Here is a 19,196-nt window from a genome sequence, read left to right as displayed (position 1 = left end):
TAATTAAATGTCTTGTATTTTATTTGAAATATATCCTTACTAGTAAATATATATTACTAATCTGAGAAATGCCAAGTATTTAACTTGCCACCTAAAATTTGAGGCTTCTAAGAGTTAAAAGTTCAAATTAAGTTGGGAGAAATTATATGTTTGTAATAACAAAATGCATAAAGTATAGAAATTAATTTTTGAGAAAAATAATTCTTATATTTTCTCTGGAGAAATTAGTAGTTCAAAATATACTGGAGTCCTTATGTGTATTACATGTGATAAAATTTCAATCCAGGATATAATATTTTATTGGCCTGATTAAAAAGAGAATTAATTCTATGGTCTGAACTAAATTTTTAATATTAAAACCGGTTTAAATGTAATTGATATCTTTTAGAATAATTACAAAAAGTATATAATATAATCTTTGGGTTATGTATATTTGATAGTCTTTCCAAGTTAAATTTCAAGACTTTAACAGAGAGATAGCTTTGGGACATTTTGAGGGCCCTGGAATGATTCAAGGATTTATTCTCTCTTCTTAGAAGTATTTTTGAACTAAATTAGGCCGATCTAAAATAGTTGAAATCACGTGGGAAGCATCCTATCTAATAATAGACAAATATGCAAATTGACCATACCTCCAACACACCCACAAGCCACGCCCACTATCCAATCAGAGCGAGCATGCAAATTAACCCAAACCAAGATGGCTACAGCCACAGAGAGCAAGGTTTCCTAGGTAACAGAGGAAGCCAAGCTTTCTGCCTGCCATTGCCAGGCCTAAGCCTCCACTCAAGCTACAAAGTTTCAATTATAGAAGGTAAACAAATTCAAACAAATGGCGGCAAAATGGAGCTTGAGAGAGCAGGCCAGGGTTGCCTCCGGCAACAGGAGAAGCAAAGGTTTCCGCACACCCTGGCCGGGCCCACATGCTTAAGGCAACCAAGTTTCAATTATAACCCCAACAGAAATGGCTGCCGGCCGCGGAGGGAGCCCCAGGCTTGGCTCCGCTCCAGGCTACAAAGTTTCAATTGTAGAAGGAAAATAAATTCCAGATACCAGGGCCTCCACTTGGGTTGCCAGGGGGCGTGGCCGGCCTGCAAACCACCACAGGCCCCTCGCTCAGGCCGCCCCACACCCCAAGGGAACCCCTACCTGATCCGGGAAGCCCTTCAGGGCAAACCAGCTGGCCCCCACCCCTGTACCAGGCCTCTATCCTATCTAATAAAAGAGTAATATGCAGATTGATCATCACTGCAACACACAATATAGCTGCCCCCATGTGGTCAAAGATCCTGCCCCCATGTGGACACAAGATGGCCAGCAGGAGAGGGCCAGCAGGAGATTGCAGTTGGGAGGCACCCGGCTTGCAAGGGAGGGCAGTTGAGGGCCCTGGAATGATTCAAGGATTTATTCTCTCTTCTTAGAAGTATTTTTGAACTAATTAGACTAAGTGGATATTCAGAAGAACTTAGTTGAGAGGGACCAAGCCTGCAAGGGAGGGCAGTTAGAGGTGATCAACCCTGCAGGAGAGGACAGTTAGGGGTGACCAGGCCGGCAGAGGAGGGAAGTTGGGGGCAAACAGGCTGGCAGCAGAGTGGTGAGGGGGTGATCAGGCTGGCAGGCAGAAGCAGTTATGGGCAATCAGGAAGGCAGGCAGGCAGAAGCGGTTAGGGACAATCAGGAAGGCAGGCAGGCAAGCAGTTGGGAGCCAGCAGTCCTGGATTGTGAGAGGGATGTCCGACTGCCCAGGTCCCATATTGGAGAGGGTACAGGCTGGGCTGAGGGACAACCCCCCTCCGTGCACGAATTTCGTGCACCAGGCCTATAGTTATTAAATAAAAATTAATAACTGTATTCTATTTATATACATATATTTTAAATGTTATAAAGGTTTCAACCTCTAAGCTTAGCAGGACAAGGCTGCTGAATACTCGTTAGCTTTTCACAATATAATCAAGGTCTTATATAAACTCAGTATATGAGAAGCCAATATTTTATGAGCAATTGGTTCTAGTAAAGTCCAAAGTAAAATTTGCATACATATGCAAATGAGCACTAGCCAAAAAGAATGCTGTTTAAAAGTAAAATTTAAGCTTAATAAAAGGAGAAATTTTAAAATCTCTTCTGCTATTTACACAGTAAACTAAAAGTTATTATTCAAGCATTAAATCTCACCATTAATGAGACACCATAAGTAAAAAGAATTATTTTACTTGAAATGTATGCATTGCAGTATTGGCCAGCATACCTCTCTCCTACTGTTTTTTGTGAAAAGCAAAAAAGTTTGTTGCTCTGTTTAAAAGAAAGTAAAAGTTTTTAAAAGAAACTCCTTATATGTGGCTTAGAGATTGCTCTGGGGAAAAATACAGAGGCAGATGCTCTTCAAATATATAGGAACTGTAATAAAAAACCAATGTATTAGGCCTCAAAAGGTAAAATATGAAAAGATTGCCTTAAAACCTTAAATGATTTTCAAAAATTATTAGAGGACATTAATTGGTTAAGACCTTATCTAAAAATCTCTAGGGGAAAAATGGCAAATTTATTCAATACACTTAGGGGTGACTCTAATCTTTCCTCACCCTGAACATTAACAGATGAAGGTAGGAAGTAGTTACTAAGATTGAGCAGGCAATATCCTCAGCTCAGGTAGCATGGGTACAGCCTGAATTGCCTTTATTAGGACAGATTAATCCTACTGCAAATAGTCCCACTGGAGTCATTTTCCAAAATAAAAACTCTCCAACTATTATTGAATGGGTCCACCTAGGGCATCAATCCTCTAAAATTGTGGTTACATATATAGAACTCATGGCTCAGTTAATATCTCAACTCACAAAGCAGTGCAGGCAACTTAGAGGAGAAGAACCCCAATGCATCTATCTTCCCCTCACTGGGAAGCAATTAGAAATGTTATTTCAGACTGATTTGAATTGGCAAATTAGACTAAGTGGATATTCAGGAGAACTTAGTTTTCACCTACAAAAAAACCCAAAAAACAAATTATTACAATTTTTATATTACACCCCTACTATTATACCAAAAAAAAAAAAAAAATACTAAGCAGGAACCTATTCCTGGAGCAGTAAGCGTTTTTACTGATGGTTCATCTAATGGTAAAGCTGCTTATCATGCAATGAATTCAGACCGAGTCATCCAGACCAATCATACTTCTGTGCAAATAATTAAACTGGAAGCTATCAAGGCTGCACTAAAGAATTTCCAAAAGCCTCTTAATATTATTTCTGATTCTGCCTATGCTGCTGGCCTGGTAAATAGAATTGAGACTGCTTGATTAAAATGGCTTAGTGACCAAAGTCTATTTATACTATTTAAGCAGGTATCATTTCCAGCAATTTTGTAAAAAGTGGAAAATTCAGCACATTACAGGAATACCATACAATTCCCAAGGACAGCCAATTATAGAACGCCAACATCAGCGGCTAAAATCCCAACTTGAAAAACAAAAAGGGGGAATAGTGGAGAAACCTCCTGTAAGTAAACTACACCAAGCCTTAATTACTTTAAATTTTTTTCACTTGTAACCCTGATGGCAAGACACCCATGGAATTACAATGGTGTCAGAATAAGCCAAAGGAAAATGGTCTGGTTAAATGGAAAGATCCCGAGTCTGGCTTATGGAAGGGCCCCGGACCCTTGTTAACTTTTGGTTGAGGATATGCTTGTGTATTTCTAGAAAACTCCTCCAAGCCTATGTGGATTCCTGCAAGGCCTCAACCTGTACCTGTGGCTGCAGACAATCAACTACTCCAGCCACAGATAGCAGTAGCCCCAAGCAACACGCTGAAGATAAGGACTGGGAGGAGAACAAGACAGAGGAGAAATAGTCCAGAGATGACCTGGGGGATGATGAAGAAGCCTTGCCATGCTAGCAGTCATCAGTTGTGCAATGGTGCAGGTTTCCCTGGACAAATCCAAAGAAGGCTGGACCTGCATTGTCATTGCCCATTGTTTGTCCACCATCCAGAACTTGAATATCATTGTTGTCATGTCACAGGGGACAGTGATTGGGAAGGGGACTCAAAGAACTGGTGGCCCAGAAAGGAGACTACTACAAACTAATTCCTTAAATGCCTGACAGAAATTTAAAAGGACATAAAAAACTCAATCCTTTTCATTGGATCTCCTTACATTTGCTTTTCCATTCTTGTTCTTATATGTTTATTTTTAGTCTGCAGATGCAAATGAAAAGTCTTAAAAGGACTCAAGCCCTGCAGATGGCATGCAATTTCTAGATTTATTAAGAAAAGAAAAAGGGGGAAATGCCAGAGGCTAAAACCAAAAGTAGTTAGCATATAAATGCAAAAAGACTCACTGGAAGGCCAATGGACTTTGATATTCAGCAGGGCTGAAAATCAGCATAATGTTGCCCTGCTGTGGGCTCAATGGCTGAAGGCAATTCCCTAACCTGATAATGCTTTCACTGTTTACCAAACTTTACCTTTGATATGCCTGCATGCATTCCTAAAGAGCAAATGTGTATTCAAGTGAATAAAAGCTGACAGGTCCAGGGTTTCAGTGACCTTCTCCACTAGAGAGAGGTTTCCACCTGGCCCCCATGCCTTCTAAGTTCATATTTCATGCCTAGTATTTTCATTTGTGTGCAGCCCCTTCTTTAAATCCTGAACCCTAGACCAGCTCTGTCCAAGCCAGCCAGTCTAGCATTTTGCATTAATTGCACCTGGTGGGGGATTTTCAGTGCTGATTCAAGATACAAAGGTACTCCTGTTCCTCACCCATAAAACTCAGAGCCGTGCCTTCCCATTTCAGAACCAAAGCAAAAAATTTTTTCAACAAACAACCCTAAGAACATCTACCTTGTAACTAGTATACATTATACTGCATGTTTATTTAAATACTAGAGGCCCAATGCACTGATTTGTGCACTGGTGGGGTCCCTTCGCCTCACCATCCGAGATCCCTTGGAGGATGTTGGAGGCTGGGTGCACAGATTCAGCCTAATCCCCGCAGGCCAGGCCAAGGGACCCCACTGGTGCACGAATCCCCTCCCCACCTTCCCTCTGAGATTCATCAGTCGGTTCCATATTTCCATGCCTGTATGTTGAGTGTCTGCCCCCTGGTGGTCAGTGAACATCATAGCTACCAGTCGAACAGTTGAACAGTCACTTAGGCTTTTATATATATAGATGTAACATTTTAAAATATAAAACTAGGCCTGGCTCCATTCTGGCAACAACCCACAATATGATCAATAAGACACACTGTCATTTTATTGGGGCTTGGTTATGAAGAGGACAGTGAGAGCTACTAGGAATCTGCTTATACTCAGACAAGCAGTTATTGGGGCATTTAAGCAAGTGAGGGGTACATTGTGTTGGCAGGAGGATTCACCATGGAAGAGAAAAGACCAGAAGGAGACTCACCATAAGGAAGGAAGACCCAATAAATTCTTGAGAGGGATTAAGAGAGGCAGGAGGCAGCTGTGGGGTCAGCTGGTGGCTACACTCATCATGTGGTTCCCTCTGGTAGTTTGCAGATCAATATGGAATAGAGAAAAGAGGGTCATGTCATCCTATCTGTAAAACATGAGGCTGACATGAGATTCATCTCAGTGCCAGAATCTTCCTGGGCCTTCAGAAAACAAAGGAGAGCATGTCTAAAGCGTTTGGAAATGTCAGAGTCATATATGTCCTCAGAGTGGGACTCCCCTGTCTCTCCAGGTGTCAGCCCCTAGCCATCCTCAGGGACAAAGCCTCTTCACCTCCATCCCTGTCATATCACTGAACCCTAAAGTCCTTCTTATTCAAAAGGGTCGAGCTTTCCATGGAGATAAGTGGGTTAAGAACTAGTAACATCACTGACCAGCCTGATACGCAACACAACTCACCACCTGGACCCCATGTGAAAGTTGTCCCTGCCCACCCACCTTAGCCCAGAAGAGTCAGTAACACCAGTACCTGCCCAGCTGACTCTTAGGGAGTTTGCCAACGGTAACACTTCACCATCTGACCTCCTGTCCAGGAAGCCCCCATCCCCGCATCTTTCTGACTGCGGCCTGTCAGGTCAGCAGTACACCTGTGACGGTTCTGTTCTGCACGGCTATCTGTCCACCAGGTCCACCCATCTAGGACCCCCGATGCCAGGACCATACGAATGCTAAAGAATAAAGAAATGTCCACCAGCCTAAAGGACAGACACCCCCAATCCATCTGTAGGAAGAGGGGCCAGAAATCACCAACACCTATGGGGTTCTTTGGCCCTAAAGAATGGAACAACCTGATTAAGAGCAATGCGATGATTCAGAATGACCAGGGTCCATGCACACATAGGAGGGCCCACAGCCCCAGATGCCTCACTTGCATTCACAGAGAGCCTCCCATGCATATGCCCACTGATACCTGAATGTTCTTGCTCCACACACACATGCATCCAGACACACAAGTGGGGTGCTGGTGAATGCAGAGCACTCTCAGGAGGATGCAGGAAAGACTTCATTTGTGGTGAGTACCTGGTACAAATATTCCCAGCATGACTAATTTCAAGCTACCCACCTGATGAACACAGAGCCCCAGAGAGATATGCACCATCAACTATCCCAAGCTAGAATGAGCAAGTTCCAGCGCACCCCATTCCCTGTCATATAATTATGTGCATACAATGCACTTACACCATGAGTAGGAAGCTCCACTCCCACTCAGATATATAAACAAAAATTTACATAAATGTACACATGTACATTTCTACCCTCACTCTCCCTGAATATACAGACAGACCACCTCTTAGTACCTAAATTGTTACCAACAAACCCTAATCATCCTGAATATTCACATTTTACACCTACAATTATAAACACACTCACAAAACATGGGCCTGTATACAAACATGGGAAACCAACATACCACCCAGATATACACACTGAATACTGAATACTTCAGACTCTAAAAATATCAAGTACACAACTATCTCGTGTGTCACCCCAAAAAAGATCCATATGCAACCCCACAGCCCTAATATGCACACACTCCACGATTCCTGAACACACACACACACACACACACACACACACACACACACAAAACCTACACAGTCTCTTTGTCTCCAAACATGCAAAGTGAACTCTCACATTCCCTAGAATACACAGCCCATCCACAAACTCCAGGAACTCAAATACATACACAGGCACAAACTACTACTTATCAAATACATATAAGTCCACCTCACACACACTGAGAGGACACATACAAGCAACACCACCAAATTCTGCAAGCATTACATTCTGGAACAGATGCAAAGAGGACCCTAAGCCTCTGGACACACTCACAAATCCCAAATACACAGACCTCAAACCACTTATGAATATCCACCCCACACGCTCAGTTAGATACATGCAAAACACAAAAGCACTGACAATCCCTTAACTCTCACTAATGTGCATACACAATTCTCACACACCTATGGAAACACACACGCTTGCAAATATTCTCAACCCCTGAATATATAGACCCCTCAAACACTATACATTATGCCACCTCTCCAGAATACAACCTCATCACCTCTCCTCTTCAGTATGTAACAAAAGCACACTATACACATTTTTTCTCTAGCATCACTCTGAATATACAGACCACTGCTTGCTAACTACTACCAAATACCTGTAGAAACACTTTAGTATTCTCCAAAGAAATACACTTTAAGTACATCTAAGAACCCCTGAACAAACTGATAATTCATGCAACTGGTGATAGATATAAGGAAAAACCAGTATACATGGGCAAGACATGTAGAAATATCTCCAGCAAACCACATATGAAACAACTTCCAAATTACCCCTAGCTAACGAGTCAGCTCTCACATCCACAAATACTAATAATCATTATCACACACTTCTGATACATATAGAGTCAATCCTCCCATCCCTTGTATAAGCACAGAAACTCCACTCTCGGTCAAATACACACATACTCAGTACCCAAGATATGTAAGCCTTAGAGCCCCTACTGAAAAATACAAACATGTAGCTCCAGCAAATATCCTTCCCCACGGCCATAGCCTGGAATACACACGTAAACTCCACACACACACTCTCCACAAGCCCCAAATATACCCACAAACACCCAGTACACTGCAAATATGCAAACCCATCTCTCTATACTTATGTCCCAAATACACTACATGCCATACTACCTGCGTATACATAACCCCACACTCCCAAATTCCCACGCAGAATTAACTCTTCCATCCTACAGAATACAGCCACACACACACCACACCAAATCGTACAAACACTACTGCACACCAGCATATTCAACACCCACCAGTCCTAAAAATAGTCACAGACCTGCCCTCTGCACACTGAAACAGGCGTAGACAGCTGCTGAAGATCACACACACACAAAATACACAAAATTACAACATGCCCTGAATACACAATGATCTGTCTACATTCCTCAGATACAAAACACAGATCATACACCCAAGCTAATGAACACCTGCACTTGTCCTAACATTGCCCTATGCGTATGCAGATAATCCTTCCAAATCGGCCTCGTGTGTCACCCCAAAAAAGATCCATATGCAACCCCACAGCCCTAATATGCACACACTCCACGATTCCTGAACACACACACACACACACACACACACACACACACACACACAAAACCTACACAGTCTCTTTGTCTCCAAACATGCAAAGTGAACTCTCACATTCCCTAGAATACACAGCCCATCCACAAACTCCAGGAACTCAAATACATACACAGGCACAAACTACTACTTATCAAATACATGTAAGTCCACCTCACACACACTGAGAGGACACATACAAGCAACACCACCAAATTCTGCAAGCATTACATTCTGGAACAGATGAAAAGAGGACCCCAAGCCTCCGGACACACTCACAAATACACACACTGACACCAGCATATTAAACACCCACCAGTCCTAAAAATGACTGAGTATGTGTGTATTTTCCAGGTTTTTTCCATTAAAAAGAAACCTGGAATTCAAAGGGATAAAAACAAAATGGGTAACATTTCAGCAAACACCAAATTACAAACACATTACTACCAACTGCTTGAGTATCATGCACTACATCTCAACACCCTCCAAATACAGCACTCAACCCTACACACTCACAAAAACAGGCATGACCTCCCCGTGATCACAGACATCCGCAGACAAAGCGAGCGCACACATTTGAATCCACACCTCAGATTCCCGCCACCGAGTGAACAGGCAGAGACCCCAGGACTGCCAACCACCCCAGGCTTCACACACCCCAGGTCTGCCCTCCACCCCAGGCTTCACACACCCCAGGCCTGCCCGCCACCCCAGGCCTCACACACCCCAGGCCTGCCCGCCACCCCAGGCCTCACACACCCCAGGCCTGCCCGCCACCCCAGGCCTCACACACCCCAGGCCTGCCCGCCACCCCAGGCTTCACACACCCCAGGCCTGCCCGCCACCCCAGGCCTCACACACCCCAGGCCTGCCCGCCACCCCAGGCTTCACACACCCCAGGCCTGCCCCCCACCCCAGGCTTCACACACCCCAGGCCTGCCCTCCACCCCAGGCTTCACAGACCCCAGGCCTGCCCGCCACCCCAGGCCTCACACACCCCAGGCCTGCCCCCCACCCCAGGCTTCACACACCCCAGGCCTGCCCTCCACCCCAGGCTTCACAGACCCCAGGCCTGCCCGCCACCCCAGGCCTCACACACCCCAGGCCTGCCCTCCACCCCAGGCCTCACACACCCCAGGCCTGCCCTCCACCCCAGGCCTCACACACCCCAGGCCTGCCCGCCACCCCAGGCCTCACACACCCCAGGCCTGCCCGCCACCCCAGGCCTCACACACCCCAGGCCTGCCCTCCACCCCAGGCCTCACACACCCCAGGCCTGCCCGCCACCCCAGGCCTCACACACCCCAGGCCTGCCCGCCACCCCAGGCCTCACACACCCCAGGCCTGCCCGCCACCCCAGGCCTCACACACCCCAGGCCTGCCCGCCACCCCAGGCCTCACACACCCCAGGCCTGCCCTCCACCCCAGGCCTCACACCCCCCAGGCCTGCCCGCCACCCCAGGCTTCGGGGCAGAGGCATTACTGTCGGTCAGCAAGGCCGCTCCCTCAGTGGCGGGTGCGGGTGAAGGAAACCGCGGGCTGAGAGGCTCCATGGGGAAGGCAGGCCTGTGAACTGTGCGGAGGGGGGAGGCTTCGCCCTGTCCACTCATTTCAATGAGGCGGCGGCTTCCTGCTGAACCGGAGGACGCTTTCCAATTCGGAAGAACTGCCGGGAGCTGCGTGTTCAGAAAGCGGGGGACACGGAAGGGGCCCCGAGGGGACAGCTCACAGGCATTCCTGGACCCAGTGGAGGCCCCGCATCCCTGACCGCCCCGCCCAGCACAGCCAGTTAGAACCCATTCCCAGGGGACACACCACCGGAAGTGAGCGGTGTGGGGGTGAACACAGACCTGGGGGCAAACAGCCCACGTGTGAACAGCGGAGAAGAGGGGGACCCCTGAGGGGTGAGGAGGCCGCGCGCCCCTTACCTCCCTGTTTACCTAACGGACTCTGGAGGCCGCCATGCCAGGCCCCACGCGCAGCCTGGGCGGCAGTTGGGGACCCTCCCTGCCGTTAGCGCATGCGCGCCTCTGGGAGCCAACGGCCGCAACGGACGCTGGGAGCAGTTGCAGGACAGAGCCCCGCCCCCAGTGGGCGTGCTCCTGCGTCCTGGCGCGAGGCCCCCTGGGAAGAGGCCCAGGCTGTCCCTGCAGCAGAGGAAGGAGGTGGAGGGAGGGGGCCCCTGGGAAGCCTCCTGCAGGTCCTCCTCCTCAGAACCTCCCAGCGCGTGTGCAGGGAGCACTTGGGTTTTAAAGCTGCAAACGTGCAGGCCATGCACTTAGCTGCCCCTCGGGACAGAGGTTGGGAGAGGCGGGCCTGAAGCACTTTCCTCGGAGGGGCAATGCCTCCATGCCCTTGGACTGCATTTCCGTGGTTTCTGAAGAGCAGTCCTTCCTCCTAGAAGTCTGGGCGTTCCATCGCACAATTCTGGCCAAGAATTTTAGACCTCGGACACACCCTAAGAGACACTTGCCCCTGACCCCGTTCCTCCTGTATTTATTTGTTACGTGGAGGCTTTTCAATAAATGTTGCTTCACAGATGTTTCCATTGCAAGGTGGTTGTTCAAACATTGATCAAAATGTGGCTGCCTGGGCCAGTTTCCGTTGACATGGCAGGTAGCATGGGAACAATGTCACCCTGCCCACCCTGCATTTTTGTATTATATTGCAGAATTTCACTTGTCAATAAAACATATGTATAGTAGCAGAATCAACTTACTCACTTGAGTTTGTCATACTTTCCAAAGAAACTGAAATTATACCATCATCTTTCCGGTCATTTGCAAGAGGGGAAAGAGGCAGGAGAAAGACTCCACTACATTTTCCATTTTGCACAATTTGTGAACTATGAAAAGGCATTACTTGTTTAAAACATTACATTAAAATCACTCAAAGGGTAAAAAGTTAGACATTGAACAACCCAATACTCGGAGAAACAAAAAGTGGTGATTTCTGGCCTTGCCCTGTAGGCTGCAGGGCCTTGCCCTGATGGACTGGAGCAAAGGGGATGGTTTGTAAGGCTGGGCCGGCTGCATCTGCAGGGCTCCTGGCACTGGGCGGGACTTGGGGTCACAGGACTGCTTCCTAAGGAATGAGGTGCACACAGCCACCGAGCACGCCGCCTCGGCGGGGTCAATCCTAATTTCAAACACTGGGATCCGTGAGCCATAAGTTCCCATTATTTCTTCAGGCCGCATGTTCTGAATTTTGTTCAGGAAGTGTAGCCTGCGTTGAAGTAAACCAAGACCAGATAGGAAGCAGGCTGAGGGACCCAGAACTAGGGTGATGGATCAAGAACGGAGATAAAGGGCACATCAATGACTGGGTGCCTACAACTTACCTTGGAGAAGGTCATTACTGCTAGTGTGTCTTTAAATTTGTGACTTTAAATTTGAAAGGAACTGCTGGTTCTTGCCTACCTATCAGAGCCCTCCATGGAATGCCCCCCACCCAACCCCAGCCCAGGTCCTCTGCCCCTCCCCCGCTGCAGAATGTCAGGAGTCCTACATTCTACCGTTCAAATCCAAACCTTCCCTCCACTGGATGCTGAGCAGCTGTTGGAGCAGGTCACTCTCTGGATCCTCGACTTGACTTTTCTCGTTGTGGAGGCTACTAGGCAGCGGTGGTCAGTGAATGAGCCTGCGGGGATGGCTTCAGTAGGAGGTAAGCCTATAGATTGGAGGGGGGATGGTTTAAACACTGAGCTGTCCCTCAAAACTTGGGATTGAAATGTGACACTGGGGAAACTCGGTTTGAGTGAAGTAGGGGGGAGAGAGCACTGGACTCCAAGGACCTGTCCCCCGGGGCGGCTGGGAGCCAGTGGGAACCTGTGACGGCACTGGCCAGGAGGGCTCCTCAGAGGGGGGTCAGGGTGGCTCAGGGCCATGCCTGAGTGTGGAGAAAGGAAGGCAGCAGGCACGTGGGTTCTTCCCAGAGGGGAGACGAGCCACTTCCACGTGTGTGGGGGGAGTAGTGGGCGATGTCGTGGGGGTGGCACAGGGTGGTCACGGGAAAGCCCAGTCCTGTGGGCTGTTCTTCGGGCACCTGGAGCTGGCCCCGCAGCATCTTTCTAAGGGATTGAGCTGAGTGCACTAGAGCGAAGGGGGGCAGTGGGAGGGTGGTCTCAGCCAGAAAACTGTCCAGTGGGGCTGTGTGTGGACACGTCCACAATGAAATGTCCGCCCGAGGGCTGGGCTGGAAGGTCCTCCGCCTGCTGCAGCCCAGAGCTTCTCCCCTGCTGCCAGCCCAGAGCTCACTGCTCCTCAGCCCAGGGAGCTGCTTGTTGGCTTGGAATCCACACGGGCAGGGCGGCCCGGAAACTTCCACCAAGATCGGGCCCGGTTCCCTGAGCTGTCCCGAATTGTCCCCCCGTGCCACCCAGGTCTTCAGACCGACTCCCTCTTGTCCTGCATCTCATGGCGCACCCTCTGCCCCGCCCTTTACCTTTGAGATGAGGGTTTTGCTGACAGTCCACGTCCCTGCTTCAGGGACAGAAAACAGATGTGGAGCGTGGGTGGTGTTCTGTGGAACGTGTGCGAAGGCGGGTTCCTTTTTAAGGGGGAGGGAGCACAGGGGCAGGAAGACCATGGTCGGTGTCAGTGGTAAACGGCCAAGGCCGCCTGTCCTGAGTGATGAGGGGCGCGGTGTGCAGCGTGCTCTCCTGGACGAGGTCTGCTCCAGTTCCTCTGAGCGGGGGTGTGTTCAGACAACTGTGTCCCACTGTCACCGCTCACACCTGCTTCCTACTGTGCCTTCACTTCCCCCTGTTGGGAGCTGGAGGGGGAAGGACCTCACCCAGTCTGCAGTCCCACGACACATCTAACAGGACAGCAGCTCTGGAAGTTTCTGGAAACCCTTACCGCCAGTCCCACTTTGCCCCATTCCGTGGCCCTCCTCTAACTCTCTGCAGCCATTGCTGGCTGTGAAATGACAGAGCTCCTGAGGGTGGCCATCAGTCTGAGCGCTGGGGCCGAGTGGCAGGACCTGGCCCGTGTTAAGTGTTCACTGTTGGTTCCGACACACATGTGCATGCTGGGCGGTGTGTTGAAGGGTTAGATCAGGGCTCCTGTGCCTTCTTGTGGAGAGACATTACTCCAGTGTTTCTGTGTTGTTGTGCAAGCCCGGGACAGAAAGGGGGTGACTTGTACTGAGGAAGAGGAAGACTGAGAAGCAGATGGGCCCTAATATGTTAGACACGGCCTGTTCTCAGAGGCCCTTTGGTGCCTAGAACTTACCTCGGAGATGTAAGTTCCAAGGTCACTACCGCTAGTGGGTCTGCCTAGGGTCGTGGCCCCAGAGCAGACTCCGTCCCAGGGCCATGCCTCTGAGGCTGGCAGGGTCGGTGCCGGGGAATCCTTAGGGAGGCTCTCAGGGTCAGCGCTGGCTGGGGCTGTTGCTTCTCGCAGACAGTGGTCAGGGAGCCTTGGTGAACGGGGAGCAAGCTCTCCAGTGGAATAATTCCCAACTGGAGGTCAGAGTGTGACAATGACCTGAGGACATTTGCCACCTCCGCAGTTTGCCCATCCAAATGGCCCTCCCTGGTGAGACTCACGGCCCTGGTTCCCCAGCGGCTGAAGGGCCCAGAGCGCCTCAGTGCTGTGTGCTGGTTCCCCTCCTCCATCCCCCTTTCCTTTGTCTCAACAGCATCTGCAGCGCGGGGAGCGGATGTGAGCCTGAAGCCCGGTGCCTCCGTGACTCCTTTCATGGCCCAGCCCTGTCCCCCGCCCTCTACTGGCCCCGAACACCGGCCCCCTGGGGAGCAGCACCTGCCGCCCCCCGGGACCCCGTCCTTCCCTCCTGGCCGCCCCCTGGTGCTGCCGGCTTGGCCCAGGACACCTCTGGTGGCAGGAGATGCTGGTCAAGGCCCCGTTGGGACTGGGGCTGACAACATCATGGACCAGGTCAGGTCAGAAGGGAGACGACCACAGCCCTCCCAGACTCAGACCATTGTCCTGACTCAGGCCCCCCTCTACGGGAGTGCTCCAGGTGCCATCTGTGGGGGTGCTGTGTGTCCTACACCCCTCTTCTTGGAAGCCACTGCTGTGGAGATGATGATGCCCGCCTTGGCTTTTGGGGGCTCCCAGGCCGGCAATGGAGGCTGGTGTCCCAGCCTTCCTCCTCAAGCTCCACCACCAGCTGCCCAGCTGGCCCCCATCATCCCCCGAGTGGACCCTGGAACACGGCCACATGGGGCTTCCAGAGAGGGTGGCCTGGCTGCCTCCCAATCCAGGGCCTCGCTGGAGGACGCCTCTAACCCCAAGAGTGTGTACGAGGACTTCCGTCGTTGGCAGCGCTTCAAGGCCCTGGCCCGGGGGCACCTTCCCCAGAGTCCTGATGCGGAAGCTCTTTGCTGCTTCCTCATGTGAGTGCACTGGGCAGGGCAGGGGGCGCCCGGAGCTCTCCCATCACAGAGGAGGTGGGAGGGCCTGCAGGCTGGCTGATCCTGGGACGCTGGCGGGAAGGCCTGAGGGTGGGGTCCCAGTTAGGGGTGCGAGTGCGGGGTCACCTCCAGTCCTGGTTCACGGGCTGGTGTGGATGTGAGGCTGTGACAGCAGCAGCTGGAAGGCGTGTCTTTGCACACAGATGCCTCCTCCCTCACCTGTGGGCGCTCAGTCCTGCCGGGTGGGGGTGGGACTGGCTCCACTGAGCTGGGGTGGCCAGGCGGGTGGAGGCCAGGCTGGACCGTGACTGACCCTGAGGCATTACAGGCCAGCGCTCCGGCCCCTGTCCCGCCTGAAGCCCACCATGACGCTGGAGGAGGGAATAGGGCGGGCCATGCAGGAATGGCAGCGCAAGAGCACCTGTGACCGGAGGGTCTATTTCGAGATGGCAGAAAAGTGAGTCAGGGTCCTGGGTCCCCACACCTGGGGGGCAGGGGGGCTGCCTGCAGGGCAGGGTCCAGCTGTGAGGTCTCATCAGAGCGGAGGGGGGGGGTGGGAGGGTGTCAGCACGGGGTCCCCACAGCCCAGAGGCACTTTGTCCTGGAGGAGTCTCTCCCTGAGCTTCAGAGCGTGGGTGCTCCTGTCCCACCTCCCCGGGAGCTCCCCCTCCTCTGACGCTGACCCGTCCTGGGCGGGACATGAAGGCTCAGGACAGGCTGGGGAGGAGGTGCCCGCCCAGTGGGCCAGACTCCAGCCAGAGGGGCTGTGCAGCAATGTGCTCAGCCAGCCTCCTGCCTCCCCAGTGTCCGGGCCCTGGCAGCCCCAAGGCCCTTGCTCTCCATCCCTCCATCCGCTGCTGCCTTTGCGGGGCTCCCAGTGGCCTCCTTCTCAGCACAGCCTGTGCCCCTCACCCCCAGGTTCATGGAGTTTGAGGCGGAGGAGCAGATGCACGTTCAGAAGTTGCAGTTGAAGAAGGGGGCGCAGACCCAGCCTCCTCCTGCCCCACTGAGACCTGATCCTCGGAGGCCCCCAGCCCCAGTGGTGGGCATGCAGCCAGGTAAGCCAGCACGTTCCCACGAGAGCCCATGGCCAAAGGCAACAAGGCCTAGCGCAGGCCACTGTCACACCCCCACCCCCCACATCGGCCTTCTCCTCATGGGGGGCTTTGGTCTTTCAAGGGAAACAGCCCTGAGAGCCGGGCCTCAGCGGCCCTGTGTCCCCATGGGGTCTTGACCGGGTCCACTCTCTCATCCCCTTGCCCCGCTCCCTGTCAAGGCCCCACATGAAGTCTGCTGAGAAGCAGGCTGGCTGCGGGGCCCCTTTTAGAGTCGGTGGCTCCACTCGTCCTCACAGCTGACTCTCTTGGGTGCTCCCCTCTGGCCTCCCCTTCACACAGTCACAAGGCTTCAGTGGCCCCGACCCAGCCGCACCCCTATTAATGCCCCAACACTGCCCTCAGCATCGCATGCCCTGGAGGTGGGAACTTTATCTCCTCACGCTCCCTCCTCTTCCCTCTCTGCCCAGCGCCCACCCCCAGGAAGGCTGTACCCAGCGCCCAGTGCGCCCACACACCCCAGCCGCCCTGGGAGACCGAGTCACGCGATGGGATGCCCCCTGAGGCCGAGCAAGAGGACATGGACATCACGGATGAGCTGCCCATGGGGGCGCCCGGTGGAGGATGGGAAGATGAAGTGAAGGAGTGGCTGCAGGATGAGAGTCTCCTGAGCTACCTGGACCAGCTGTGCTCCCAGGAAGACTTTGTCACCCAGGTGGGCTGGCTCACAGCTCGGGGCCTACCAGGTCCCAGAGGGTGGCGCTGCTGCACCCAGACCCGGGTTCCCCCAGGCTGATGGGATTGGGCTCTGCTCTTTGCTGCTGAGCTGGGCGCGTGAGAGTGTGTGTGTGTGTGTGTGTGTGTGTGTGTGCAAGTGTGCGCTTGTGTGTGTGTGTGCATGTGTGCATTTTGTGTGGGTGTGGTGTGTGCTGTGTTCATGTGGATGTGCCCTTGTTTGTGTATGTGCATATATGTGTTTCTGTGTGTATGTGTTTCTGTGTGTGTGTGTGTGTGTTTCTGTGTGTGTGTGTGTGTGTGTGCACCTGATGACCGTGATGGAGTGAAACACCCACCTGTGCAGGAGGACGGGGTGGGTCTTGGCTTTCCCACTTGTCCTCTAGGCCCCGCTGACTCCCAGTTCACTCCCTGCCAAGGGGCTCATGGCCGCTTCCTTCTGTCCCAGGTGGAGGAGGTCATTGACCCCCAGTTCCTGAAGCAAATGAATTCCCCAGACGCTCAGCAGGACCCCTTGGCCCTGGCTGAGAAGTTGGAGCAGGAAGAAGGGCTCACTGCTGCCCAGGTGAGCCAGGGGAGGGTGGGACCTTAGGGAGATGGGAGGGGGACCCCAAGTGAGCCATAGGACCAGGGACCCCAGGGGAGTTAGAGGGACAGGCCTAGTGAGTCAGGGAGGGAGGGATCCAGGTAGATGGGGGGGGGGGGGGGCGGAGGAGGGGCCTCAGGGAGCCAGGGGAGGGAGCACCCGGGTAAACCAGGGCAGGGAGCAACCCAGAACCAGGACACACATGCCTGTGTCCATGCCACCCCTGCCTGCAGGCAGCGCATGCCGAGGGGCCGGCCCTGGGTGGGAGCAGCGCGGGACAAGAAGGAGAGGACAACAGAGAGGAGGAGGGGGTGGGAGCCCCGAAGGGCAGGGGCACAAAGCTGGGAATATGGCACAGGGGACGGAGCAGAGCCACATGACTGTCCTGGATTCGAGTCACGGTGTCCCCTCCTCCCTCCTCCCCCCAGTGCCACTGTCCCATCACCCACCTCCTCCTCCTCTCACACGTGTGCAGCGCCAGTCACTGTCCCCTTCTTCCTCCAGCTGGCAGAGGAGCGACTCCTGGCCTCCGAGGAGGGGGGCGTGCAGGCCCCCCCGAGTCACGGTGCTCCCCTGTGGGACTCCAGTCCTTCTGAGTCTGCGAGCAGCCCAGATGCCCGGAGGCGTGAGCACGGCCCCCAGCTGGGGGTCAGTGACACAGCCTGCCCGCCAGAGACTGGCTTCCAGGACCGGCAGAGGCGCGGCCCAGCACACGCCCCCCGCTCCAGGCCCCCGGCTGCTGCTGTCTCTTCGGGGCGTGAGGAGCCCCCACCGCTCCGGGCTCGGTGCCCCCCCGCTGCTCCCCAGGGCCACGGGCCTGCTGACTGTGCACGGGGACCCAGGGGCGCCTGCGTCCCCAGAGAGGCCTCTCTGGTCAGGGAGCCGCTCGGGCCAGCGGACAGGCCCCGTGAGGCCGAGGAGGACCTCGCCAGCCTGGCCTTCCTCTGGGCCTCTCCCGGCCGCCTGCTGCCCTGCGCGCTCTCTCTGAGTCCTGTCCCTGCCTCGGGCCTGGCCCGCCCTGGAGGTCGGGGGCCCCGGGGCGCTGCCCAGTCCCGGTCCCTGCAGAGACCAGGCCTCAGCCATGCTCCCCCTGCAGCTGGCCAGTCTGGGAAGCGCGCTCTGGGGGAAGGCCACGACCATGCGGAGAAGACCCCCTGCCCAGGGGCCGAGCTCGGGGTCTGGGGGAGCCCAGCACTGGCTCTGGGGCTGGTTCCCTCCTCACAGCCTCACAAGAGAAAGTGTGACCCGTCTGACCCAGGGAGCTGGAGGAAGCGGCACTGCAGCCAGTATGGAGCTGAGGGGTGTGCCCCCCACTGCCAGCGCCCTGAGGGGCCCAGACTCCATGGGACCTGGCTGTCCCCCAGAGGAGCCAAGGGCTCCTTCTCATCGCAGGGCTGATCCTGCTGTTCCACTGACATGGGAGGATGGGAGGCAGGGAGGGAGGGCACGACCCTTAGGGCGGGGGTGGGCCTGGGGTGGGGTAGGAGGGAGGGCACAACCCTTAGGGCGGGGGTGGGCCTGGGGTGGGGTAGGAGGGAGGGCAGGACCCTTAGGGTGGGGGTGGGCCTGGGGTGGGGTAGGAGGGAGGGCAGGACCCTTAGGGGGGGGGTGGGCCTGGGGTGGGGTAGGTGGGAGGGCAGAACCATTAGGGTGGGGGTGGGCCTGGGGGTAGGAGGGAGGGCAGAACCCTTAGGGTGGGGGTGGGCCTGGGGTGGGGTAGGAGGGAGGGCAGGACCCTTAGGGTGGGGGTGGGCCTGGGGTGGGATAGGAGGGAGGGCAGGACCATTAGGGAGGGGGTGGGCCTCGGATGGGGGAGGAGTGTGGGCAGGACTGTTAT

The 19,196-nt window shown here is 53.3% G+C and overlaps 1 protein-coding gene and 1 pseudogene across 1 annotated transcript; one reads left to right on the top strand and one right to left on the bottom strand.

Moving 5' to 3' along the window:
• Nucleotides 1-10,521, bottom strand: part of LOC129151659 (ADP/ATP translocase 4-like) — a 38,371-nt pseudogene extending 27,850 nt beyond the window's left edge.
• Nucleotides 10,522-12,251: 1,730 nt separating this feature from the next.
• LOC129151726 (NUT family member 2G-like) lies at nt 12,252-18,757 on the top strand. Its single transcript, XM_054727619.1, has 7 exons — nt 12,252-12,267; nt 14,248-14,965; nt 15,312-15,440; nt 15,902-16,041; nt 16,509-16,753; nt 17,222-17,338; nt 17,864-18,757. Exons 1-7 carry the CDS (start codon nt 12,252-12,254, stop codon nt 18,755-18,757), a joined length of 2,259 nt encoding a protein of 752 aa, XP_054583594.1.
• The last annotated feature ends 439 nt before the right edge of the window (nt 18,758-19,196 follow it).

The sequence above is a fragment of the Eptesicus fuscus genome, chromosome 15 (genome assembly GCF_027574615.1).
Source record: "Eptesicus fuscus isolate TK198812 chromosome 15, DD_ASM_mEF_20220401, whole genome shotgun sequence".
Taxonomy (NCBI): Eukaryota; Metazoa; Chordata; class Mammalia; order Chiroptera; family Vespertilionidae; genus Eptesicus; species Eptesicus fuscus.
This window is presented reverse-complemented; position numbering and strand designations above follow the sequence as displayed.